Here is an 18,612-nt window from a genome sequence, read left to right on the forward strand (position 1 = left end):
GCTCTTCAGCTCCCTGCTCCTGACTTGCCCCATGGCTGTCTCAACAGACACTGGCTGGGGCAGGCGGCTGCTGCCAAAGGCCCTGCGCTGGGGGTGACGTCACAAAGGGCCCCGTTCTGAGCTGCCGCCCAGTGTGGGGCACGGGAAGGGGGATGGCATCATGGGGGGCACGGGAAGGGGGGATGGCATCATGGGGGGCACGGGAAGGGGGGATGGAATCATGGGGGGCACGGGAAGGGGGGATGGCATCATGGGGGGGCACAGGAAGGGGAGATGGCATTGTGGGGGGAACAGGAAGGGGCAAGGGGGGATGGCATCATGGGGGGCACGGGAAGGGGCAAGGGGGATGGCATCATGGGGGGCACCTGGCTTTGGAATTAAACTTGAGGCTGTGAACTCTGAAATTAGGATTTGTGTCTGAAAGTGATGGTCCTGAAACCTATGGTTTTGCACCCTCAAAACGAGTCCTGGAAGGGGCAATGAGAGGCTTTGGCCATGAAATAGTTGAATTCTATGCTTCAAGCACCACTTCCTCCAAGCCCAGGATCAGTGTGTCCCCACATGTAGGAACGGAGGCTGGAGGCCTCCATGGGTGAGCAAGGATCTGCTGGGACAGCTCAGGCCGAAAGCAGCCATCTCTGAGAGGTGGAAACGGGGCCTGGCTTCTTGGGAAGAGTACACAACATTGCCAGAGCATGCAGGGGTGCCACCAAGAAGGCCAAAGCCCTTCTAGAATTCAACCTGGCCAAGAAAGTAAAGCAAAGCAAGAAGGTGTTTGTCATGACATCAACAGCAAAAGGAAGATGAGGGGCGCCGTGGGCCCACTGCTGAACACAGAGGGTGCCCTGGTGACAGGGGATGCAGAGGCCGAACTACTGAATGCCTTCTTTGCTACAGTCTGTACAGACAAGGCCAGCCCTCGGGAAGCCCAGTCCAGCAAGGACAGTAGGATGGCCTGGACAGCAGAGCACTTGGCCTGGGTGGAAGAGGAAGAAGTTAAAGATTTGCTGGCCAAGCTTGAGGCTCATAAGTCAATGGGTCCTGACGGGATGCATCCGAGAGTGCTGAGGGAGCAGCTGATGTGATTGCTGAGCCTCTCTCCATCATTTTTGATCAATCATGGAGCACAGGCGAGGTGCCTGAGGGCTGGAGACAGGCCAATGTCACTGCAGGCTGCAACAAGGGCTGGAAGGATGAGCCAGGAAACCACAGGCTGGTCAGCCTGACCTCCATCCCTGGAAAGGTGATGCAACAACTCATCCTGAATGTCACCACTAAACAGGCAACAGGCACAAGCTGTAACTGAAGAGGTGCCAAAGAGACACAAGGACAAACTTGTTCCCTGTTGAGGTGAGGGAGCACTGGCAGGGGTTGCCCAGATGGGCTGTGGAGGCTCATTCCCTGGAGACATTCCAATCCAGCTGGACAAGTTCCTGTGTGCCTTTCCCTCACCCACTAAGCAGGTGACCTTGTCATAGAAGGAGATCAGATTGGTCCAGCAGGACCTGCCCTTCATAAAGCTGTTTTGACTGGGCTTGAAGCCATCCTCCAGCACAGGCCTCAGGTCAGCTGCACGTCCTGGCAGTGCTGGGTGATAACAGACCATGAGCAGCAACGTGGCCTCGTGGGCAAGAAGCCAATGGCAGCCTGGGGGCATCCAGCAGAGTGTGGGCAGCAGGGCCAGGGAGCTTCTGCTCCCCCTCTGCTCTGCCACATCTGCTGAGGCCTCAGCTGGAGTCCTGTGCCCAGTTGTGGGCTCCCCAGCTGCAGAGGGACAGGGAACTGCTGCAGAGAGGCCAGTGCAGGGACACCCAGATGCTCAGGGGACTGGAGCATCTTCCTTGTGAGGAAAGGCTGCTGGACTTTGGACAGTTCAGCTTGGAGGAGACTGAGGGGGGACCTCGTTAATACTTACAAGTGCTGAAAGCTGCATGCCAAGGAGAGGAGGCAGCAGGGAGGGTTTTTCCTGTAGTGTCCAGTGACAGGACAGGGGGTATTGAACAAAAGCTGTAACACAAACAATTCCCCTTAAGGAAAAGCTTCTTTCCTGTTGAGGTGAGGGAGCCCTGGCCCAGGCTGCCCAGGGAGGGTGTGGAGGCTCCTTCTTGGGAGGTTTCCAAACCCACTTGGACACCTTCCTGTTGTAACGGTGCAGCAAGATTCATTCAAAGATGTAGAGAGGCTGGGTAATGCACCTGCAGACACATACACAGCCAACACAGTGCAACCAACAGAGGGACTCAAAGCCACCCTTCCTTGGCTGGCTACTTCCTTATATGCTGCTTCTGCCCATGTGATCACCCAGGGCCCAACTGATTAACTTGCAGCACCTGTTTCTGATAGTTGGAAGTAGCTTGCCAGCTGCATTAACTTGTCCCCACCATCTTTATTCAAGCTGGCTGGTCCAAGTCATATTTGTACCTACAAATATTTGGTTCTGTCATGCTGTTTGAAGAACTCTGTCCGTCCCTGGGACTTCTTGAGCTACTGCTTGAAACGTGACAGGCCAGACATGGGGAGCACTGGTTAAGGTTTGATGACGGAGCTTTATTGTTTTTACCAAAGCACTTTGCGTCCCTCAAACAACACGGAACAAATCCAGGTTTGTTGACACGAAGGGTAACAAAGAGTTTCCAGCTGTAGAAAATGGTTCTCACAGGGTGAAGAAAGCCAGAAAATCAAACGTACACAAACTGGAAGAAACCCAAGTGCTAAACTCGGTGTCTAAACTACTGAGCAACGATGCAAAAGAAAACTGCTGGTAGGTCCAAGGTTTGCCATGGAGCACAGGGAGGAGCTCATGGAATAGCCCCTGGCATGGGCCCCGCTCAGAGCTGCAGCTGCCCGGTCAGCGACGGGCCCAGAGAGAAGGCCGTCTGCTCCAGGCCCTGCGGAGCCACTCTCGCAGGCTGAGTCTGGAGGGAGCTGCTCTCTCTGCATCTCTCAGGGTGCACTGCGTTTGAGCTGCCAGGTTTGCTACTGACGAGATGGTGTCTTCTGGCAGGTTTTCAAGGGCTGCAACAGAGAGGAACAGAGCTGAGATCAGAGCCTGTGTTCACCCCAGGAACCCCTCCTGCCAGGGCAACCCCCAGCTGTTCCCACAGCCCAGAGGGAGCCGGGCCCAACGGCATCAGCCGGAAGGTGCTGAATACCCCCCGTGCCCCTGACATCTCTCTCTGCTCTCCCTGGCCGGGGCAGGGGCCGCAGCTCCCTTCCCAGGGCCTCTCGTCCTCCCTGCCAGTCCCCGCTGCCGCCCCGCTGCCCTCACTCACCCTCATGGATGGGCTGCAGCAATTCCTGATGCCCCCTCAGGTGCTGCCCGGCGAGCCCTGCGAACGCACAGTCGGTCAGTGCCCCAGCGGCACAGTTGCCTCACAGGTCCCTGCAGCCCGGCCACACGCCCCCCTCCCCTTGGCAGGGCTGAGCCCAGGCTCTTCCCCGGGCGAGCGAGCGCCAGGCGCAGGGCAGGGCTGGCACAGGGCGCAGGGAGCCCCGCGGGCGCCAGGGCCCTGCACCGGGCACTCGCGGCTCCGCAGCCACGCGGCTGATTCCTGCGGCCGCGCCACAGCCGGGGCTGGGGCCGAGCTGCAGCGGGGCAGGGAGGGACAGGGGCTGTGTCTCACCCAGGAACCTGACGGCCGCCTCTCGTATGGGCTGCTGATGGCTCCAAAGGCACCGCGCTGCCTGCTGCACATAGTGCGCGGCTCTGCTGCCGCACCCTGACAGCTGCAGACGGACAGGGGACAAAGGGAAGGGTTGGTACCGACCGTGGCCCTGTGCCCGGGACGGGCTGTGGCAGTGGGCAGGGGCACAGCTTGCCCAGGCTGGGGCTGCTGCTTGGGGACCATCCTTACCAGGTACTTGCCCACTTCCAATGTCTTCCTCTTCTCCAGGAGCTTTCTGAGCCTCCTCTTCTTCAGGAAGGCGGCAGCTCCAAGCAGGGTTACCCGAGAGGCCTGCAGACACACAGAGCAGGGAGATGCTACCGCTGCCCAGGGCACAGGACGGGCGTCCTCTCACCCGGGCAAAGCTCATGGCCGTTCCTGGCCCTGGGGACCTCCCGCGGGGACATGGGCAGGTCAGAGATCCTCACCTCTGCCACCTCCGGGCTCTCGTCATGCAGGAGGCAGAGCAGTTCGATCACGTTCTCATACACCCGTGTCTTCATCGGCTGTCTTTCCTTTTTGTTGACAGACTGCATCAGACGTTGGAAGAGCTCAAGGGAGAGCAGCTGCACACTGCTGGTGGTCTGGTGGAAAAGAAAGAGGACAAGAGCTCAGCACCGGCTGCTGCAGGCCCACCTGGGCATGGCTCTGAAAATGCACAGAGCACAAAGGTTCCTGGCAGCAGCCAGTGCCTGTGGTGGGGGGCACAAAGCCTTACGTGGTGAAAGAGTGGCTGGAGCCTCCCAGTCAGCTCCAGAACGAGGGTGCTGCAAACTGGGCTGTTGGCAGCCTGGAGCATCATTTTGAGCAAGGAGAGGGTCGTTTCGACCACCTCGTCATCTAGGTCCTGCAGTAGCTCCAGGAGGCTTTCCTGCAGGATCCACATGCTTTTGGCCTGTGTGCAACACGATGCTTGTGGTGAAGCCGTGAAAAGCTGCACTGCCAAAATCACTCCAGTGCTTCAACCCCATGCTGCTGCCTCGGGAGCCAGAAGCCAAAGGCCTGCCACAAGGGACTTGGGGAGGCCAGCAGGGAGGCAGGAGGGCTGGCAGGAGCTGACAGAGCTCCCAAAGCACAGCCAAGCCCCAGCTGCATGTCCCCCAGCTCCCCTCACCCAGCCCCACGCCCCCAGCACGGCTCTGGACGGCTGCCTCCTGCCTACCTTCGAGGGCTCGTTGCAGGTGGTGATGAGGGCATTGAGCATCAGCCACTGCATCTGGCTGCACTCGCTCCGCAGGTACCTCGGTGCCAGCTGCAGGACATGTTCGTCTAATGCCCTCACCTCAGGGCAGGTCAGGAGCTGAAACACAGCAAGCAGTGACGAGGACGCCCGGCTCTCCCAGGGCTCTCCCAGGGCTCCACCTCAGCCCGGCCCTCAGGGTCACCTCAGCCAGGAACGCCATGATAGGGATCTCCCAGCACACCTCCTCACATCTCAGCACCTGCAGCAGGCGCTCAGTCAGCTTGTAGCATATGGTAGTTGACATCCTGCACATCTCCCTGGCAAGAGCGGTCAAGAAGACACCGTTGGCCCTGAGCAGGGTGGGCAAATCCCTCCCAGGACCGACCCGCTGAAGGCAGGTCTGGTTTAGTTTGGGGGTTGTGGGGGGTGCTCCATCTGCAGGGGGAAATGGTTGGGGGGAGCTGGGAGAAGGGGGCTGTCACCTGCCAAGCAGCCCCATCGCATAGTGCCGGGACTCATCCTTGAGGAGTAATTCCCAGCCACGCTGCTTCTTCATTTCAGACACCACATCCCCATAGCCCAGGCAGCAGAGCAGCTCTTTCACAGTGCGCAGCACAAACCTGTGTGCAGAGCAAAGCCCAGGTCACACCAGGAGCCCTGGGCCCAGCTCCGGGCCGTGGCAGGGCTGGCAGGACTGGCGTGGGGCACCTGCTGGGGGTGGTGGGAAGGTGGCCTTCTGGCTGGTGCTCCTGGCAGAAGCAGGCGTTGGGCAGCTTGTCCGCGAGGAAGAAACTTTGGAAGAGCAGAGCCAGGAAGAAGGCAGGAAAATTCTCCCACAAGCTTGGTGGGTAGTCGGGCATCTGAAGGATGGCCTGCAGCGCTCTGGTTGCCTGCAGGAAAGAAACAGCCCAAGACAGAGCTCAGCACCCAGACGACTCCGTGCAGGGCCTGAGTGCGGGGGTGAGCAGAGGCGCGGGACAGAAACTCACGGCCATGGGATTGATTTCAATGCTGTCCCCTTTGGAGGTGGATGTTCTGTGCAGGGGCATGTCCTCCAGCACGCCGAGCAGCTCCTGCAGCACCTCCTCTGCTTTCTCACTCTCGGACACAAGCTTCCTCCAGAGGGCCCCAGCAATACTGCAGGCCCAGAGATCAATGTCAGAGGGGGCTTGGCCGCAGCACCGAGGCCTGGGCAACTGTGGGGGCTGGGGCTGGCCTCCAGCCCTGCCTCTGCCCGCTGCCCCCAGCGACGGGGCCTCGAGGGGCAGGGAAGGAACAGGGCAGTGGGCTCTGGGACTGGCAAACCGAGAGGCCAGAGGGCTCTAAAAATCTCCGTCTGCCTGGCAGCTCCACGGGCCGGGCCCTACGGCTGCTGAGCCTGGGGCTGTCAGGGCAGGCCGGGTCCCATTACCTGGGGCACAACGGGGCACAGTGCAGCAGGGTCACCACCGCATCATGGGGGTGGACGTTGGCCAGCAGCAGAGAAACCACACCTGCCAAGTGCTCAGTCACATGGCTGGGCTGCTCCTCTTCTGTCAGGTTCCAGCCTGGAAGGGGCAAAGAGCGAGCTGAGGCAGAGCTGAGGGGAACACAGCTGAGCCCCCCGCTCCCCGGGCAGGGCCAACCCCGGCACAGGGCTGCTGGGGACGCTGACCTGTGTCTCTCCGGCTGCAGTCTGGGGGGGCTCAGGGGATAGAGCCCAGCCCTGGGGAACAGTCCCAGCCCCTCTTTCCCTGGGGATGCCCAGCGGGACCGGGACAGGGCCCAGGCGGCTGCAGCCACCAGCGCTGGGGCCCAGCTCAGCCACTCACCCGCCTCCAGCAGCTGGACCTCCTCCACCTCAGCGGGCTGCCCCTCCTCCACCTCAGCGGGCTGCCCCTCCTCCACCTCAGCAGGCTGCCCCTCCTGCACCACATTGGGCTGCCCCTCCTGCACCACACTGGGCTGCCCCTCCTGCACCACATTGGGCTGCCCTGCTGCATCAGCCCCAGAGTCTTCCTCCTGCTCTTCCTCTTCTCCCATCCAGGCGAGCCTGGGCACCCTGGGGGGTTTCTCCTCCCTCCTGCTGAGGCCTGGCCTCGAGGGCTGCTGCTGCCGCATGGCTGGGAAACGTTGGGCAAAGTGCTGAGGGTCAGTGGGGAACGAGGGGTCTGCACACGGCTCCTGGCAGCCACAATCTGTCCCGTCCTGTCCTCCGGGCACTCTGGGGTGGTCATGGCTGCGCCAGTGCTACATCATGCCAGAGAACCAAGGGCTCTGTGACACGCTGCCACGGCCCGTGGGGCCCCGTTTCCCCCTCACACTGGCCCCAGCCCCGCCCAGCTCCAAAGGAGCTCCCTGGGACAGCACCTCCGAGCCCAGCACAGCCCAGAAACAACTCCCAGGACGCAGGGTCATGGCTGGGGGAGCGTTGGTGGGCATCTCCAGGGACAGGTTTCTTGGGGATCCCCACCATTTGGGAATCTCCAAGTGCCATCTCACAATCCAGGCGTCTGCAACAAGCAGTCTTTTCAGTTTTGGCAGAAAAAGCCCCTGTTGTTTCCCCCCCTTGGTACTGGAATTACTCAGACTTGTTCCAGTAAATATCTTTAGCAGCTGCAGCTTCGCAGCTCAACATCTCCAATCAATTAGCAGGATATCAATCACCTGGACTACAGTTTCTTGTATCAGAAGGAAAGAGGTTTCATTGGCAAGTCTTAGTAAGACAATGATTTTACAGACACCCAGCAGCAGTCCTCTGTCTTCCCTCAGCCACGTGCCAATTGCACAACGATTCTCCAGCAGCTTCAGTCTCAGCTGGCTCACTTTCAGTGGCTTATTTCTACAGATGCCCCTGCCCCAGCACTAACAAATTCTGCTTAGAAAAACCTCAATAAAAAAGGAAAACAACCCAAAGCAGCGAGCTTTAGAGTTGGGTTTGAACTGGAGAAAACATTTGGCAGAAAATGATATCCACAAGGGGAAAAGAATCATCTCATTGTCTCAGTTCTCAGTGACACATGAGGCAAGAGCTTTGTGCTGGAGCTGAGAACAAAACTGATCTTGTGATGGCCTGTCTGAAAAAAGCTACTGCCAGCTTTTGCCTCCTCTTCAATCCACATCAGCAAGGAAAGTGAGATTTCCTTGGGGGTGAACTGCACACCTATAAACACACAGGTTGTAAAGAGTCAGGCAGGTCCCACCGAGAACAGGTCACACAGGAACGTGTCCAGGAGAGTCTTGAAGAGCTCCAGAGCAGGAGCCTCCACACCCTCCCTGGGCAGCCTGGGCCAGGGCTCCCTCACTCAAACACTCAAACAGTTTTCCCTTGTGTTTCAATGGAACTGTTTGTGTTGCAGCTTCATCCCATCACCCCTTGTCCTGCCACTGGATACAACAGAGAGAAAGTGCTGCCCCAAGCTCCTGACACCCACCAGTGAGAGATTTGGAGCTATGAATGAGCTGCCCCCTCAGTCTCCTCTTCTCCAGCCTGAACAGCCCCAGGGCCCGCAGCCTTTCCTCACAAGGAAGATGCTCCAGTCCCCTGAGCATCTGGGTGGCCCTGCACTGGCCTCTCTGCAGCAGTTCCCTGTCCCTCTGCAGCTGGGGAGCCCACAACTGGGCACAGGACTCCAGCTGAGGCCTCAGCACATGTGGCAGAGCAGAGGGGGAGCAGAAGCTCCCTGGCCCTGCTGCCCACACTCTGCTGGATGCCCCCAGGCTGCCATTGGCTTCTTGCCCACGAGGCCACGTTGCTGCTCATGGGCAGTTTCTTATCACCCAGCACTCCCAGGTCTGTCTCCTGGAGCTGCTCTCCAGCAGGTCACTCCCAGCCTGGCCTGGTGCAGGGGGTTGTTCCTCCCCAGCTGCAGGACTCTGCCCCTGCCCTTGATGACCTTCACCAGGTTCCTCTGTGCCCAACTCGCAGCCTGTCCAGCTCTCACTGCCTGGCAGCTCAGCCTCTGGGGAATCAGCCAGTGCTCCCAGTTTGGTACCAGCAGGGAACTCACTGAGGGTCCCTCTGTCCCCTCATCCAGGTGCTTGATGAAGATGTTGAACCAGACTGGCCCCAGAACCCATCCCTGTGGAACTCCACTGGCCACAGGCCTCCAACCTGACTCTGTGCCATTGATCAGCACCCTCTGGGCTCTGTCATTCAGCCAGTTCTCCATCCACCTCACCTCCACTCATCCAGCCCACACTGCCTGAGCTTTCTGATGAGGGTGTTGTGGGAGACAATGTCCAGAGCCTTGCTGAACTCAAGGCAGATGACATCTGCTGCTCCCCTTAAACTAACCAGCCGATTATGTCCTGGTAGAAGGCACCAGGTTGGTCACACAGGATTTCCCCTTGGTGATCGATGTTGACTCCCCCTGGCAACCATTTGATCCTTCATATGTTTAGTGGTGACATTCAGGATGAGTTGTTGCATCACCTTTCCAGGGATGGAGGTCAGGCTGACCAGCCTGTGGTTTCCTGGCTCATCCTTCCTGCCCTTGTTGCAGCCTGCAGTGACATTGGCCTGTCTCCAGCCCTCAGGCACCTCGCCTGTGCTCCATGATTGATCAAAAATGATGGAGAGAGGCTCAGCAATCACATCAGCTGCTCCCTCAGCACTCTCGGATGCATCCCGTCAGGACCCATTGACTTATGAGCCTCAAGCTTGGCCAGCAAATCTTTAACTTCTTCCTCTTCCACCCAGGCCAAGTGCTCTGCTGTCCAGGCCATCCTACTGTCCTTGCTGGACTGGGCTTCCCGAGGGCTGGCCTTGTCTGTACAGACTGTAGCAAAGAAGGCATTCAGTAGTTCGGCCTCTGCATCCCCTGTCACCAGGGCACCCTCTGTGTTCAGCAGTGGGCCCACGGCGCCCCTCATCTTCCTTTTGCTGTTGATGTCATGACAAACACCTTCTTGCTTTGCTTTACTTTCTTGGCCAGGTTGAATTCTAGAAGGGCTTTGGCCTTCTTGGTGGCACCCCTGCATGCTCTGGCAATGTTGTGTACTCTTCCCAAGAAGCCAGGCCCCGTTTCCACCTCTCAGAGATGGCTGCTTTTGGCCTGAGCTGTCCCAGCAGATCCTTGCTCACCCATGGAGGCCTCCAGCCTCCGTTCCTACATGTGGGGACACACTGATCCTGGGCTTGGAGGAAGTGGTGCTTGAAGCATAGAATTCAACTATTTCATGGCCAAAGCCTCTCATTGTCCCTCCTAGGACTCGTTTTGAGGGTGCAAAACCTTAGGTTTCAGGACCATCACTTCCAGACACAAACCCTAATTTCAGAGTTCACAGCCTCAAGTTTAATTCCAAAGCCAGGTGCCCCCCATGATGCCATCCCCCTTGCCCTTTCCTGTGCCCCCCATGATGCCATCCCCCCTTCCTGTGCCCCCCATGATTCCATCCCCCTTCCCATGCCCCCGATGATGCCATCCCCCCTTCCCATGCCCCCCATGATTCCATCCCCCCTTCCCGTGCCCCCATGATGCCATCCCCCCTTCCCGTGCCCCACACTGGGCGGCAGCTCAGAACGGGGCCCTTTGTGACGTCACCCCCAGCGCAGGGCCTTTGGCAGCAGCCGCCTGCCCCAGCCAGTGTCTGTTGAGACAGCCATGGGGCAAGTCAGGAGCAGGGAGCTGAGGAGCGCCCTGAGCCACCGCAGCTTCTCTTTGACACAGTCCCTGACAAGCTCCGAGAGACGAGGCGCCTTGCAAAGGCTTCGCCATTCCCGCCCTGACCGCATTCGTGTGCCCTCCCCGAGCGTGCCGACAGTCGCCAGCTCCTCGAAGGGAGCTGGGAAGGAGGATGGGGCTCCCGGCGCTACGAAAAAGAAACTCAAGCACAGGGTGACATGGGACGAAACCCTGGTGTATGCGATGGGTTCTGACTCATCGGAAGATGGTGAGTGAGGGGCTCCAGCATCGCAAGGTTGTTGTGGATTGAGACAAGGGCAGGGAGGGCTCGCTGTCAGTTAGGGTTAAAGGGTAAGACAGACTCCAGCACTCGACTGAGAGAGGAAAGCAGGAAAGTTTATCCTACAAGAAACAGAATGGAATTAAAGCAAAAAGGGAGTAGGATGATGAGAAAATCACAACCAGCACTTTAAGATCTCCCTCCCCCATCCCTCCTTTCTTCCTGGGCCCAGCTCACTGCTCCCCATATCTCTACCTCCTCCCCCCTCAGCAGCTCAGGGAGGCAGGGACTGGGGGATGTGGTCAGTCTCTCACAGATGGGCTCTGCCACTTCTCTCTGCTCAGATGAGGACAACTCCTGGCATCCTTCCCCTGCTCCAACACGGGGTTCCTCCCCCGGGACACAGTCCTGAACCAACTTCTCTGGTGGGGGTTGTTCCCAGCAGCTGCGGCTTCCGCCCATACAGGGTCCCTCACACGGGGGACAGTCCTTGGGGAATATCTCAGGCGTGGATTCTTCACCACGGTTGCAGTTTCTGCAGTTGCAGGGTCCCTCTCTCGGGATAAGGCCTCTTCTGGGCATAAGCTGAATGAGCTGCTTTGTCGTGGGTTCCTCCCCACAGTTAGAGCTGTGGATATTGGGTCCCTTCCTTGGGACACGGCCTCCTCCTCTCTTTCATCACTGACCTTGGAGTCCGCGTGGTTGTTTCTCTCGCTGTTCCCACTCCTTGCACCACCACCAGCCCGAAAAGAAAAGGCAGAGAAGGAAGAAGATGGAGGAAGATGGAGGAAGAAACCTCCTCTTCCGGCTTCTTCTTCAAAAGTGATGGTGGAGGTGGCTCATTGGCTCAGCCCCGGCAGTGGGTCTGGCTCAGAGCTGGGGAGAGTTGCGAGCAACTTCTCACAGGAGCCATCTTTACAGCCCCTTCCCCCTTACGAGAAGAAGCTATCATGCCAAACCACGACACCCGGGGAGGCTGTGCCCAGGAAGGGGGCATGGGGACAAAGGGCAGAGCTCCTTCCTCTGCCCACTCCTGCCCGCAGCTCTGCTCTACAGCCCTCCCTGCTCTTCCTCCTCTGCTAGGTTCTGTAGTGCGTTGGCGGAAGAGAAGGTCCGTCTTGGTGGCCATCGAAGCCATGCAGGACACCAGCAGGAAAGACAAGCAGTGGGCCAGGAGGGTGCTGAACGAGGCCATGAGCGAGCCTGACCCCTGGATGGGCGATGTAAGTAGCCTCTGGCTGAGCTGCCCTGCCCTCGAGGCCTTTGCTCCTGCTTTTGCCTTGCCTTGCCTTGCCTCTCCGAGAGGGGTGGGAAGGGGCAGCTGAGGAAAGGGCCGCGCTCCAGACAGTCCGTGTCCCCTCCAGGTGTCAGACGTCGTCAGCTCCATCCACAAGAGCTTGGAGAACACCAGCAAACTGGCAGCCCGGCGGAGCCTGATGGGCCTGATTGTCCCGCTGGCCCACAGCAACCCCATGGCGCTGGTTGACAGCATGTCCAGCCAAATCCCACTGTCTGACAGGTATCAGCCCCCCCAGCCCCGAGGAGCAGGGCCCACCGCCCCTGCACACTTGCCAGCCACCACGCTCCTCCCTGCCCCACGGGGAACCCCCTCCCCTCAGCCTTCTCCTGCTTGCCCACGGGCCAGGGGCCTTGGGCAGGGCCAGGGCTGCGTGACAGCCCCGCTGACCAAATGCTCTGGACTTGGCAGCGCCGGCCTGGCCATGTGGGAGACGCTGCTGCTCCAGGACGTGGCACTGCCGGACTTCTTCCACAAGCTGCTGGATGTCGCTGACGATTGGAACCGGCAGCTGGGCCCTGAGGAGCAGCAGACCAAGGACGTGAAGCAGATGGTAAGGAACCAGCCCTGGCTGAGGACAAGAGGCTGCTGATGGTCAGAGGGCAGGAGGAGTGGGCAAAGCTGCCGTGCGGTCCTGCGCGGGCAGGGCTGCCCCGGGACCCTGCTCCGAGCTGCCCGTGGGAAGCAGGAGCCCCACAGGCTCTGCCCCTCTCTCACCACTTTGTCTCTTTGTCTCAGGTGCAAGAGTTCGACGCTGAAGGGAAGAGCACTGACCTCCTGCAGCTGCTCCAGAAGTACCTGAGGAGCCCAGAGATGAGGGAGAACCGCGTGTTGGTGCTCGCGGGTCTCCGCGCCCTCTCACGGAGACATCAGACGGTGAGCGAGGTGTCGAGTGGAGCCACGTTGGCCCACACGGAGGTTTAGCCCTGGCTGGGGGTCAGGAGGCGGGGGGACGGCTCCAAGCGCCCTTCCTGCCGTGGACGGGGCTGGTGGGTGCCTGGGGAGCTTTCCAGGGTCAGGGTTCCCCAGCCATCTGCCCCGCTGGGGTGGTTGGACAAAGCAGCGGCTGAGCAGCGCACAGGGAGTCTCTGCTGCCCTCCCCTGGCCCTGCTCCTCTGCCTGCCACGGCCACCACCAGCCAGGAGCCCGCTGCAGCGACTCCTGTGCCGGGAGCCGGGGGGAGCCTGGTGCTCAGCGGCCAGAGCACGTTGGCCAGGGTGGGTGGTCTTTGCCCCGCCTCACAGGAAATCTCTGCTTCACCCAGGCAAAAGAAATGGTGTTCCTGCTGCCAGATATTGCAGAGACGCTGCAGGATGCCAACATGGAGGTGAGGGCTCGGGCCCTGGCTGTCCTGCAGAACGTGATGTTTCACCTGGAGGGACAGCTCGCCAGCTGCATCGCCGTCCAGCTCTTGGAGCCGCTGCTGCCGCTCTTTGACGACGTAAGGCCTCTGTGGGAGCTGAGCCCAGAGCATCTCCCCTCCCATCGGCCTCCCTCGTGCTTCTGCTCATCCTGCCCTGCCCTCCTCTCTGCCAGGAGTGCCTCCAGCTGCGGCAGCTCTCCATCAGCTTCTTCCAAGAGCTGGTGGGGACTGTGGAGCGCCAGGACATGAAGAAGATGAAGAGCCATTTGAGGAGGGCGCTGGTCCCGCTCTACTTCCGCAGCAGCGACCATTGTGAGAGCGTGGCCGAGGTACAGATTGCAAAGCGGGCCGGCGATGCGGGGAAGGGGGAGAAGAGACCCCGGGGGTGGCCGAGGCTCATGGGTGGGGGCTGCTGGCAGCTGGCACGGACGTTGCCCACCCTGCCTGCCCTGGCGCAGCAGCTCTCAGCAGCCACTGCCCGTGGCCACCCGGGGCCTGAATGCACCCCATGGGCTTTCCTGATTTCCCCAGGGGTGCGGCCGGTGGGGTCCATCTGCCCAGAGCAGCCCAGGCCTTTAGTGGCCTAAAGGCCCCTGGACGTGCCCCTGGCAGGTGCCGCTGGCTCCGGCCCGCCCCAGTGTCTCTGGGACGGCCCCTCAGCTCTCCGGGATCTCGCTGCTGCTGGCCGGCAGCACCAGGCAGCTGCGGTGCTGGCTGCCCCATGTCCCTGCCCCGGGCACTGCCCCCCGCTCGGGCTCTGCCTCTCCCCATACGGGGCTGGGAACAGCAGGCCGCCTGGCCAAGAGGAGCGGGACGCCGGCTCTCCTTCCCCAAGCCGTGATGCCAGTTCCCATCCTCTGCTGCTCTGCAGGTGGCTCAGCACACCCTCCTGGCTGTGATGGACGTCCTGCGGTGCAAAAAGCCCACGCGCTTCATCGGCTCCGAGGACTCGTGGAGGATCCCAGAGTGCCTGGTGAGGACAAAGGCCCGGGCCCGCAGCCTGGAGCCCTCCAGCACAGAGGCCCCAGGGGCTCTTCTCCAGCCACGCTCCCCTCCCCACCCCGCAGGCCGCTGGAGGAGACCCCAGTCCTTTTGGCAGCCCGGACAGATGGGCAGAGGGGTCTTGGCACCCCAGAGCCGCCTCTGCCTGCGGCTCCGTACCTCGGCCCCACAGGCCTCTGCTGGGGAGATGGCCGTGCCCGGGCTGGGAAGGGGATCAGCGGGAGAAGGGACTGCTCTGGCCGGCAGTGGAGGGTCCATCCCAGCCTCTTACTCTCTCCAGGTGAGGAAGGACAGGCGAAGAGCTGACATGTACCTGCAGCAGAGCCTGCGGTACCTCCAGGACTCGCAGGGCAGCGTGCGAGCGGCGGCCATCAGGTTTGTGGGTGAGTTGCAGCCCCCAGAGCCCCTCTCCTGGCAGCCCGGCCCCGCTGCTGCCGGCAGCGAGGGGCAGCTGGGGACGTGCTGGGCGGCAGCAGCTCTGACGGGGCTCTCTGCTCAGGGGTTGCTGCGCGATTCTCCAGGGACAGGAGCGAGGAGAGGCTGAGAGAGATCCACTGCGGTGAGTACGGCTGGGGCTGGGACGGCCCTTCCTTGCTCTGCCCCAGGGAAACGCTGGCAGGGCAGAGGAGAGGCTTGGGAGCTCTGAGGCCTTCCTGAGCAGCAGCTCCCAGCACATGCCCTGGTGCCACGTGCTCCTGCTGCCAGGGCGAGAGCCGCGTGGGGCCGGCAGGGTCTGGAGGGGCTGCCCGGGGCGGCCATACACAAGCCACGGGGGTTCATCCCGGCCCTTTCTCCTTCTGCCACAGCCCTCCAGGCCCTGCAGACAGACCCCGAGCCCTCCATCTGCTGCCTGGCCACTCAGACCCGCTGGATCCTGCCGTCTGCAAGGCAGCAGCGCTCGCTGCGGAGCTTGTGTGCCAAGTGCTGCTGGTGCTTCCAAGCCAAGCGCCGGTACGTCTCTGCTGGGGAAAGTGACTGAGTTTGATGTTTTGTGGTCAGGGTTTGACATGACAGCCGTTTCTGGGAAGGGGGAAGGGGCTGTAAAGATGGCTCCTGTAAGAAGTCGCTGGAAACCCTGCCCAGCTCTGAGCCAGCCCCACTGCTGGGGCTGAGCCAATGAGCCGCCTCCACCATCACTTTTGGAGAAGCTGGAAAATGACGGTTCTTCCTGTTTCTTCCTCCTCCTGTCCCTCCTTCTTCTCTGTCTGCTGGCGATGCAAGGAGTGGGAAGAGTGAGAGAAACAACCACGCGGACTCCAAGGTCAGTGAGGAAAGAGAGGAGGTGTGAAGAATCCACGCCAGAGATGTTCCCCAAGGACTGTGTCCCGTGGTTGTCATTTTCTCATCATCCTGCTCCCTTTTTGCTTTTGTTCCGTTCTGTTTCATGTTGGTAGCAGAATAAACTTTCCTCCTTTCCTCTCTCAGTCGAGCACTGGAGCCTGTTTTGCCGGGAACCGTAACGGGCAGCCAGCCCTCCCTGCCCTTGTCTCCATCCACAACAACCTTGCTTCTCTTCCTCCTCCCTTTTCTCTGGGGCCTCTGCCATCCTGACGAGGGTGGGGGTGGATGGGGGCACCGACCGAGAGGCTGTCGTGGTGCCTCTGTGCTGGCTGGGCCAAACCACGACACCTATGTACTTTGTATTAAAAACCCCAACCAAGTGCTTCCCGCCTTTGTGTGGAGGACAAGAGCTCTGCTGAAGCCTTTGCAGGACTGGCAGCATCCCTGAGCCCCACAGGAGAACACATGCAAGAGATTCTTGGGCCCTGTAGAACATCTCCATGCCCACAAGTGCCCTCAAACGTGATTTGTGACTTCCCAGATGCAGCCCAGCTGGTTGTTGCTTGAACAGACAGGAGAACCTGTCCCCTGACACCACTTCCAGACCCTTAGACCAGCCACTTCCAGCCCTGGCCCCCGAGCACAGGCCAGCTGAGAACTGCTCTTTGAGATGTGACCAGCTTCAGCCTCCTTCAGGGCTCAGTGCCTGTACCAGCGGGATGCTCAGCCCTGCCTGCTCCCTCTCCCAGTGCAGGCCCTGGCAGAGCCCACAGCAGGGCTGCCTGCAGTCACTCACATGGGGCCTGGGCACGGCAGGGAGCTCTTGGGCTCAAAAAACTGTCCTTCAGAAGCTCCCAGCTCTGCTCACCTCCTTTGTCCCTCAGGGCAGTTTCCCAGGGGATCTCATCCACTCTCTTAAAGTTCAGGGTCCTGACTCTACCTGGCAAATTTACCGAGGGAGCATCAATCCCCTCATCCAGATCATTGAGAAGGGTGTTAAACAGAACAGGGCCCAGCACTGAGCCCTGGGGAACACACTGGTGACCAGCCAACAACTGGGTTTTGGAGGAGAGGAGCCTGAGGGGTGAGCTCAGGAATGGTTACAGATGCATCAAGGGTGGGTGTGAGGAGGCTGGAGCCAGGCTGTGCTCAGGGATGGCCAGTGACAGGACAAGGGGCAACAAGCTGGAACTGAAGAGCTTCCAAAGAGACACAAGGACAAAGTTGTTCCCTGTTGAGGTGAGGGAGCACTGGCAGGGGCTGCCCAGATGGGCTGTGGAGGCTCCTTCTCTGGAGACATTCCAACCCAGCTGGAGGAGTTCCTGAGTGCCCTGCTCTAGGTGGTGCTGCCCTGGCAGGGGGGTTGCACTGGCTGAGCTCTGCAGGTTTATTAAGGCCAAGAGCCAAAAACTTTGCGGCACGTGAGCAGCAACGTGGCCTCGTGGGCAAGAAGCTAATGGCAGCCTGGGGGCATCCAGCAGAGTGTGGGCAGCAGGGCCAAGGGGCTTCTGCTCCCCCTCTGCTCTGCCACATGTGCTGAGGGCTCAGCTGGAGTCCTGTGCCCAGTTGTGGGCTCCCCAGCTGCAGAGGGACAGGGAACTGCTGCAGAGAGGCCAGTGCAGGGCCACCCAGATGCTCAGGGGACTGGAGCATCTTCCTTGTGAGGAAAGGCTGCGGGCCCTGGGGCTGTTCAGGCTGGAGAAGAGGAGACTGAGGGGGCAGCTCATTCATAGCTCCAAATCTCTCACTGGTGGGTGTCAGGAGCTTGGGGCAGCACTTTCTCTCTGTTGTATCCAGTGGCAGGACAAGGGGTGATGGGATGAAGCTGCAACACAAACAGTTCCATTGAAACACAAGGAGAAACTGTTGGAGTGTTTGAGTGAGGGAGCCCTGGCCCAGGCTGCCCAGGGAGGGTGTGGAGGCTCCTGCTCTGGAGCTCTTCAAGACTCTCCTGGACACGTTCCTGTGTGACCTGTTCTCGGTGGGACCTGCCTGACTCTTTACAACCTGTGTGCAGTTCACCCCCAAGGAAATCTCACTTTCCTTGCTGATGTGGATTGAAGAGGAGGCAAAAGCTGGCAGTAGCTTTTTTCAGACAGGCCATCACAAGATCAGTTTTGTTCTCAGCTCCAGCACAAAGCTCTTGCCTCATGTGTCACTGAGAACTGAGACAATGAGATGATTCTTTTCCCCTTGTGGATATCATTTTCTGCCAAATGTTTTCTCCAGTTCAAACCCAACTCTAAAGCTCGTGGTGAAAAGGAGACAATGGTGATGGAAAACGTCCGAGGGAAGAAGCAGCCCCCGACCTCTGAGAGGAAAAGGAGATACTGGAGAGTGAGAGATGCAAAGCAAGGAATAGCAAAGTGTGCTGATAAAGTCAGCCAGCTCTCTCGGGAAAAGGAACGCTGCAGCAGCTCTACGAAACAGAGGTACTTGTGAAACAAAGGTGCTCTGCTGTGTGACCTGAGCGAAGGATGGAAAGCAGCATCAGAAGAACCGCACTGCTGGTTTGCTGCCGGGCTCAGTGGCAGAGGCCTGTTTTCACTTGAGGCTGCTGCAGAGCTGTGACAGCCCCTCTTCTCCAAGGGAAGGGGAGGAAGCTACTGAGTTCTCACTGTCATCTTTTGGAAGTTCCTTTTCATATTTCCCTGGCAATAGCAAATGATGGGAAACAACAGGGGCTTTTTCTGCCAAAACTGAAGAGACTGCTTGTTGCAGACGCCTGGATTGTGAGATGGCCCTTGGAGATTCCCAAATGGTGGGGATCCCCAAGAAACCTGTCCCTGGAGATGCCCACCAACGCTCCCCCAGCCATGACCCTGCGTCCTGGAAGTTTCAGCTCCTGGCCTGCCCTGAGGTGAGGGCATTAGACGAAGGTGTCCTGCAGCTGGCACCGAGGTACCTGCGGAGCGAGTGCAGCCAGATGCAGTGG

At 59.8% G+C, this 18,612-nt stretch overlaps 1 protein-coding gene across 1 annotated transcript; it reads right to left on the minus strand.

The window, feature by feature from the left end:
• Positions 1–2,547: 2,547 nt before the first annotated feature.
• Positions 2,548–4,481, minus strand: LOC133626615 (uncharacterized). Its single transcript, XM_062006851.1, has 6 exons — positions 4,384–4,481; positions 4,094–4,249; positions 3,855–3,956; positions 3,624–3,726; positions 3,273–3,329; positions 2,548–3,015 (listed from the first exon to the last, which is right to left on the minus strand). Exons 1-6 carry the CDS (start codon positions 4,465–4,467, stop codon positions 2,849–2,851), a joined length of 669 nt encoding a protein of 222 aa, XP_061862835.1. The 5' UTR covers positions 4,468–4,481; the 3' UTR covers positions 2,548–2,848.
• Between the last annotated feature and the right edge of the window lie 14,131 nt (positions 4,482–18,612).

This window comes from Colius striatus, chromosome 13 (genome assembly GCF_028858725.1).
Source record: "Colius striatus isolate bColStr4 chromosome 13, bColStr4.1.hap1, whole genome shotgun sequence".
Classification (NCBI taxonomy): Eukaryota; Metazoa; Chordata; class Aves; order Coliiformes; family Coliidae; genus Colius; species Colius striatus.

Bases quoted from the DNA above. Each gene is read 5' to 3' on its own strand.
- LOC133626615 (XM_062006851.1), bottom strand. From the start codon at position 4,467: ATGATGCTCCAGGCTGCCAACAGCCCAGTTTGCAGCACCCTCGTTCTG. The intron at 3,330-3,623 runs GTGAGACACAGC...GTGCGTTCGCAG, and splicing joins GGCGGCCGTCAGGTTCCTGG to GGCTCGCCGGGCAGCACCTG. The intron at 3,016-3,272 runs GTGAGTGAGGGC...TCTCTGTTGCAG, and splicing joins GCTGCAGCCCATCCATGAGG to CCCTTGAAAACCTGCCAGAA.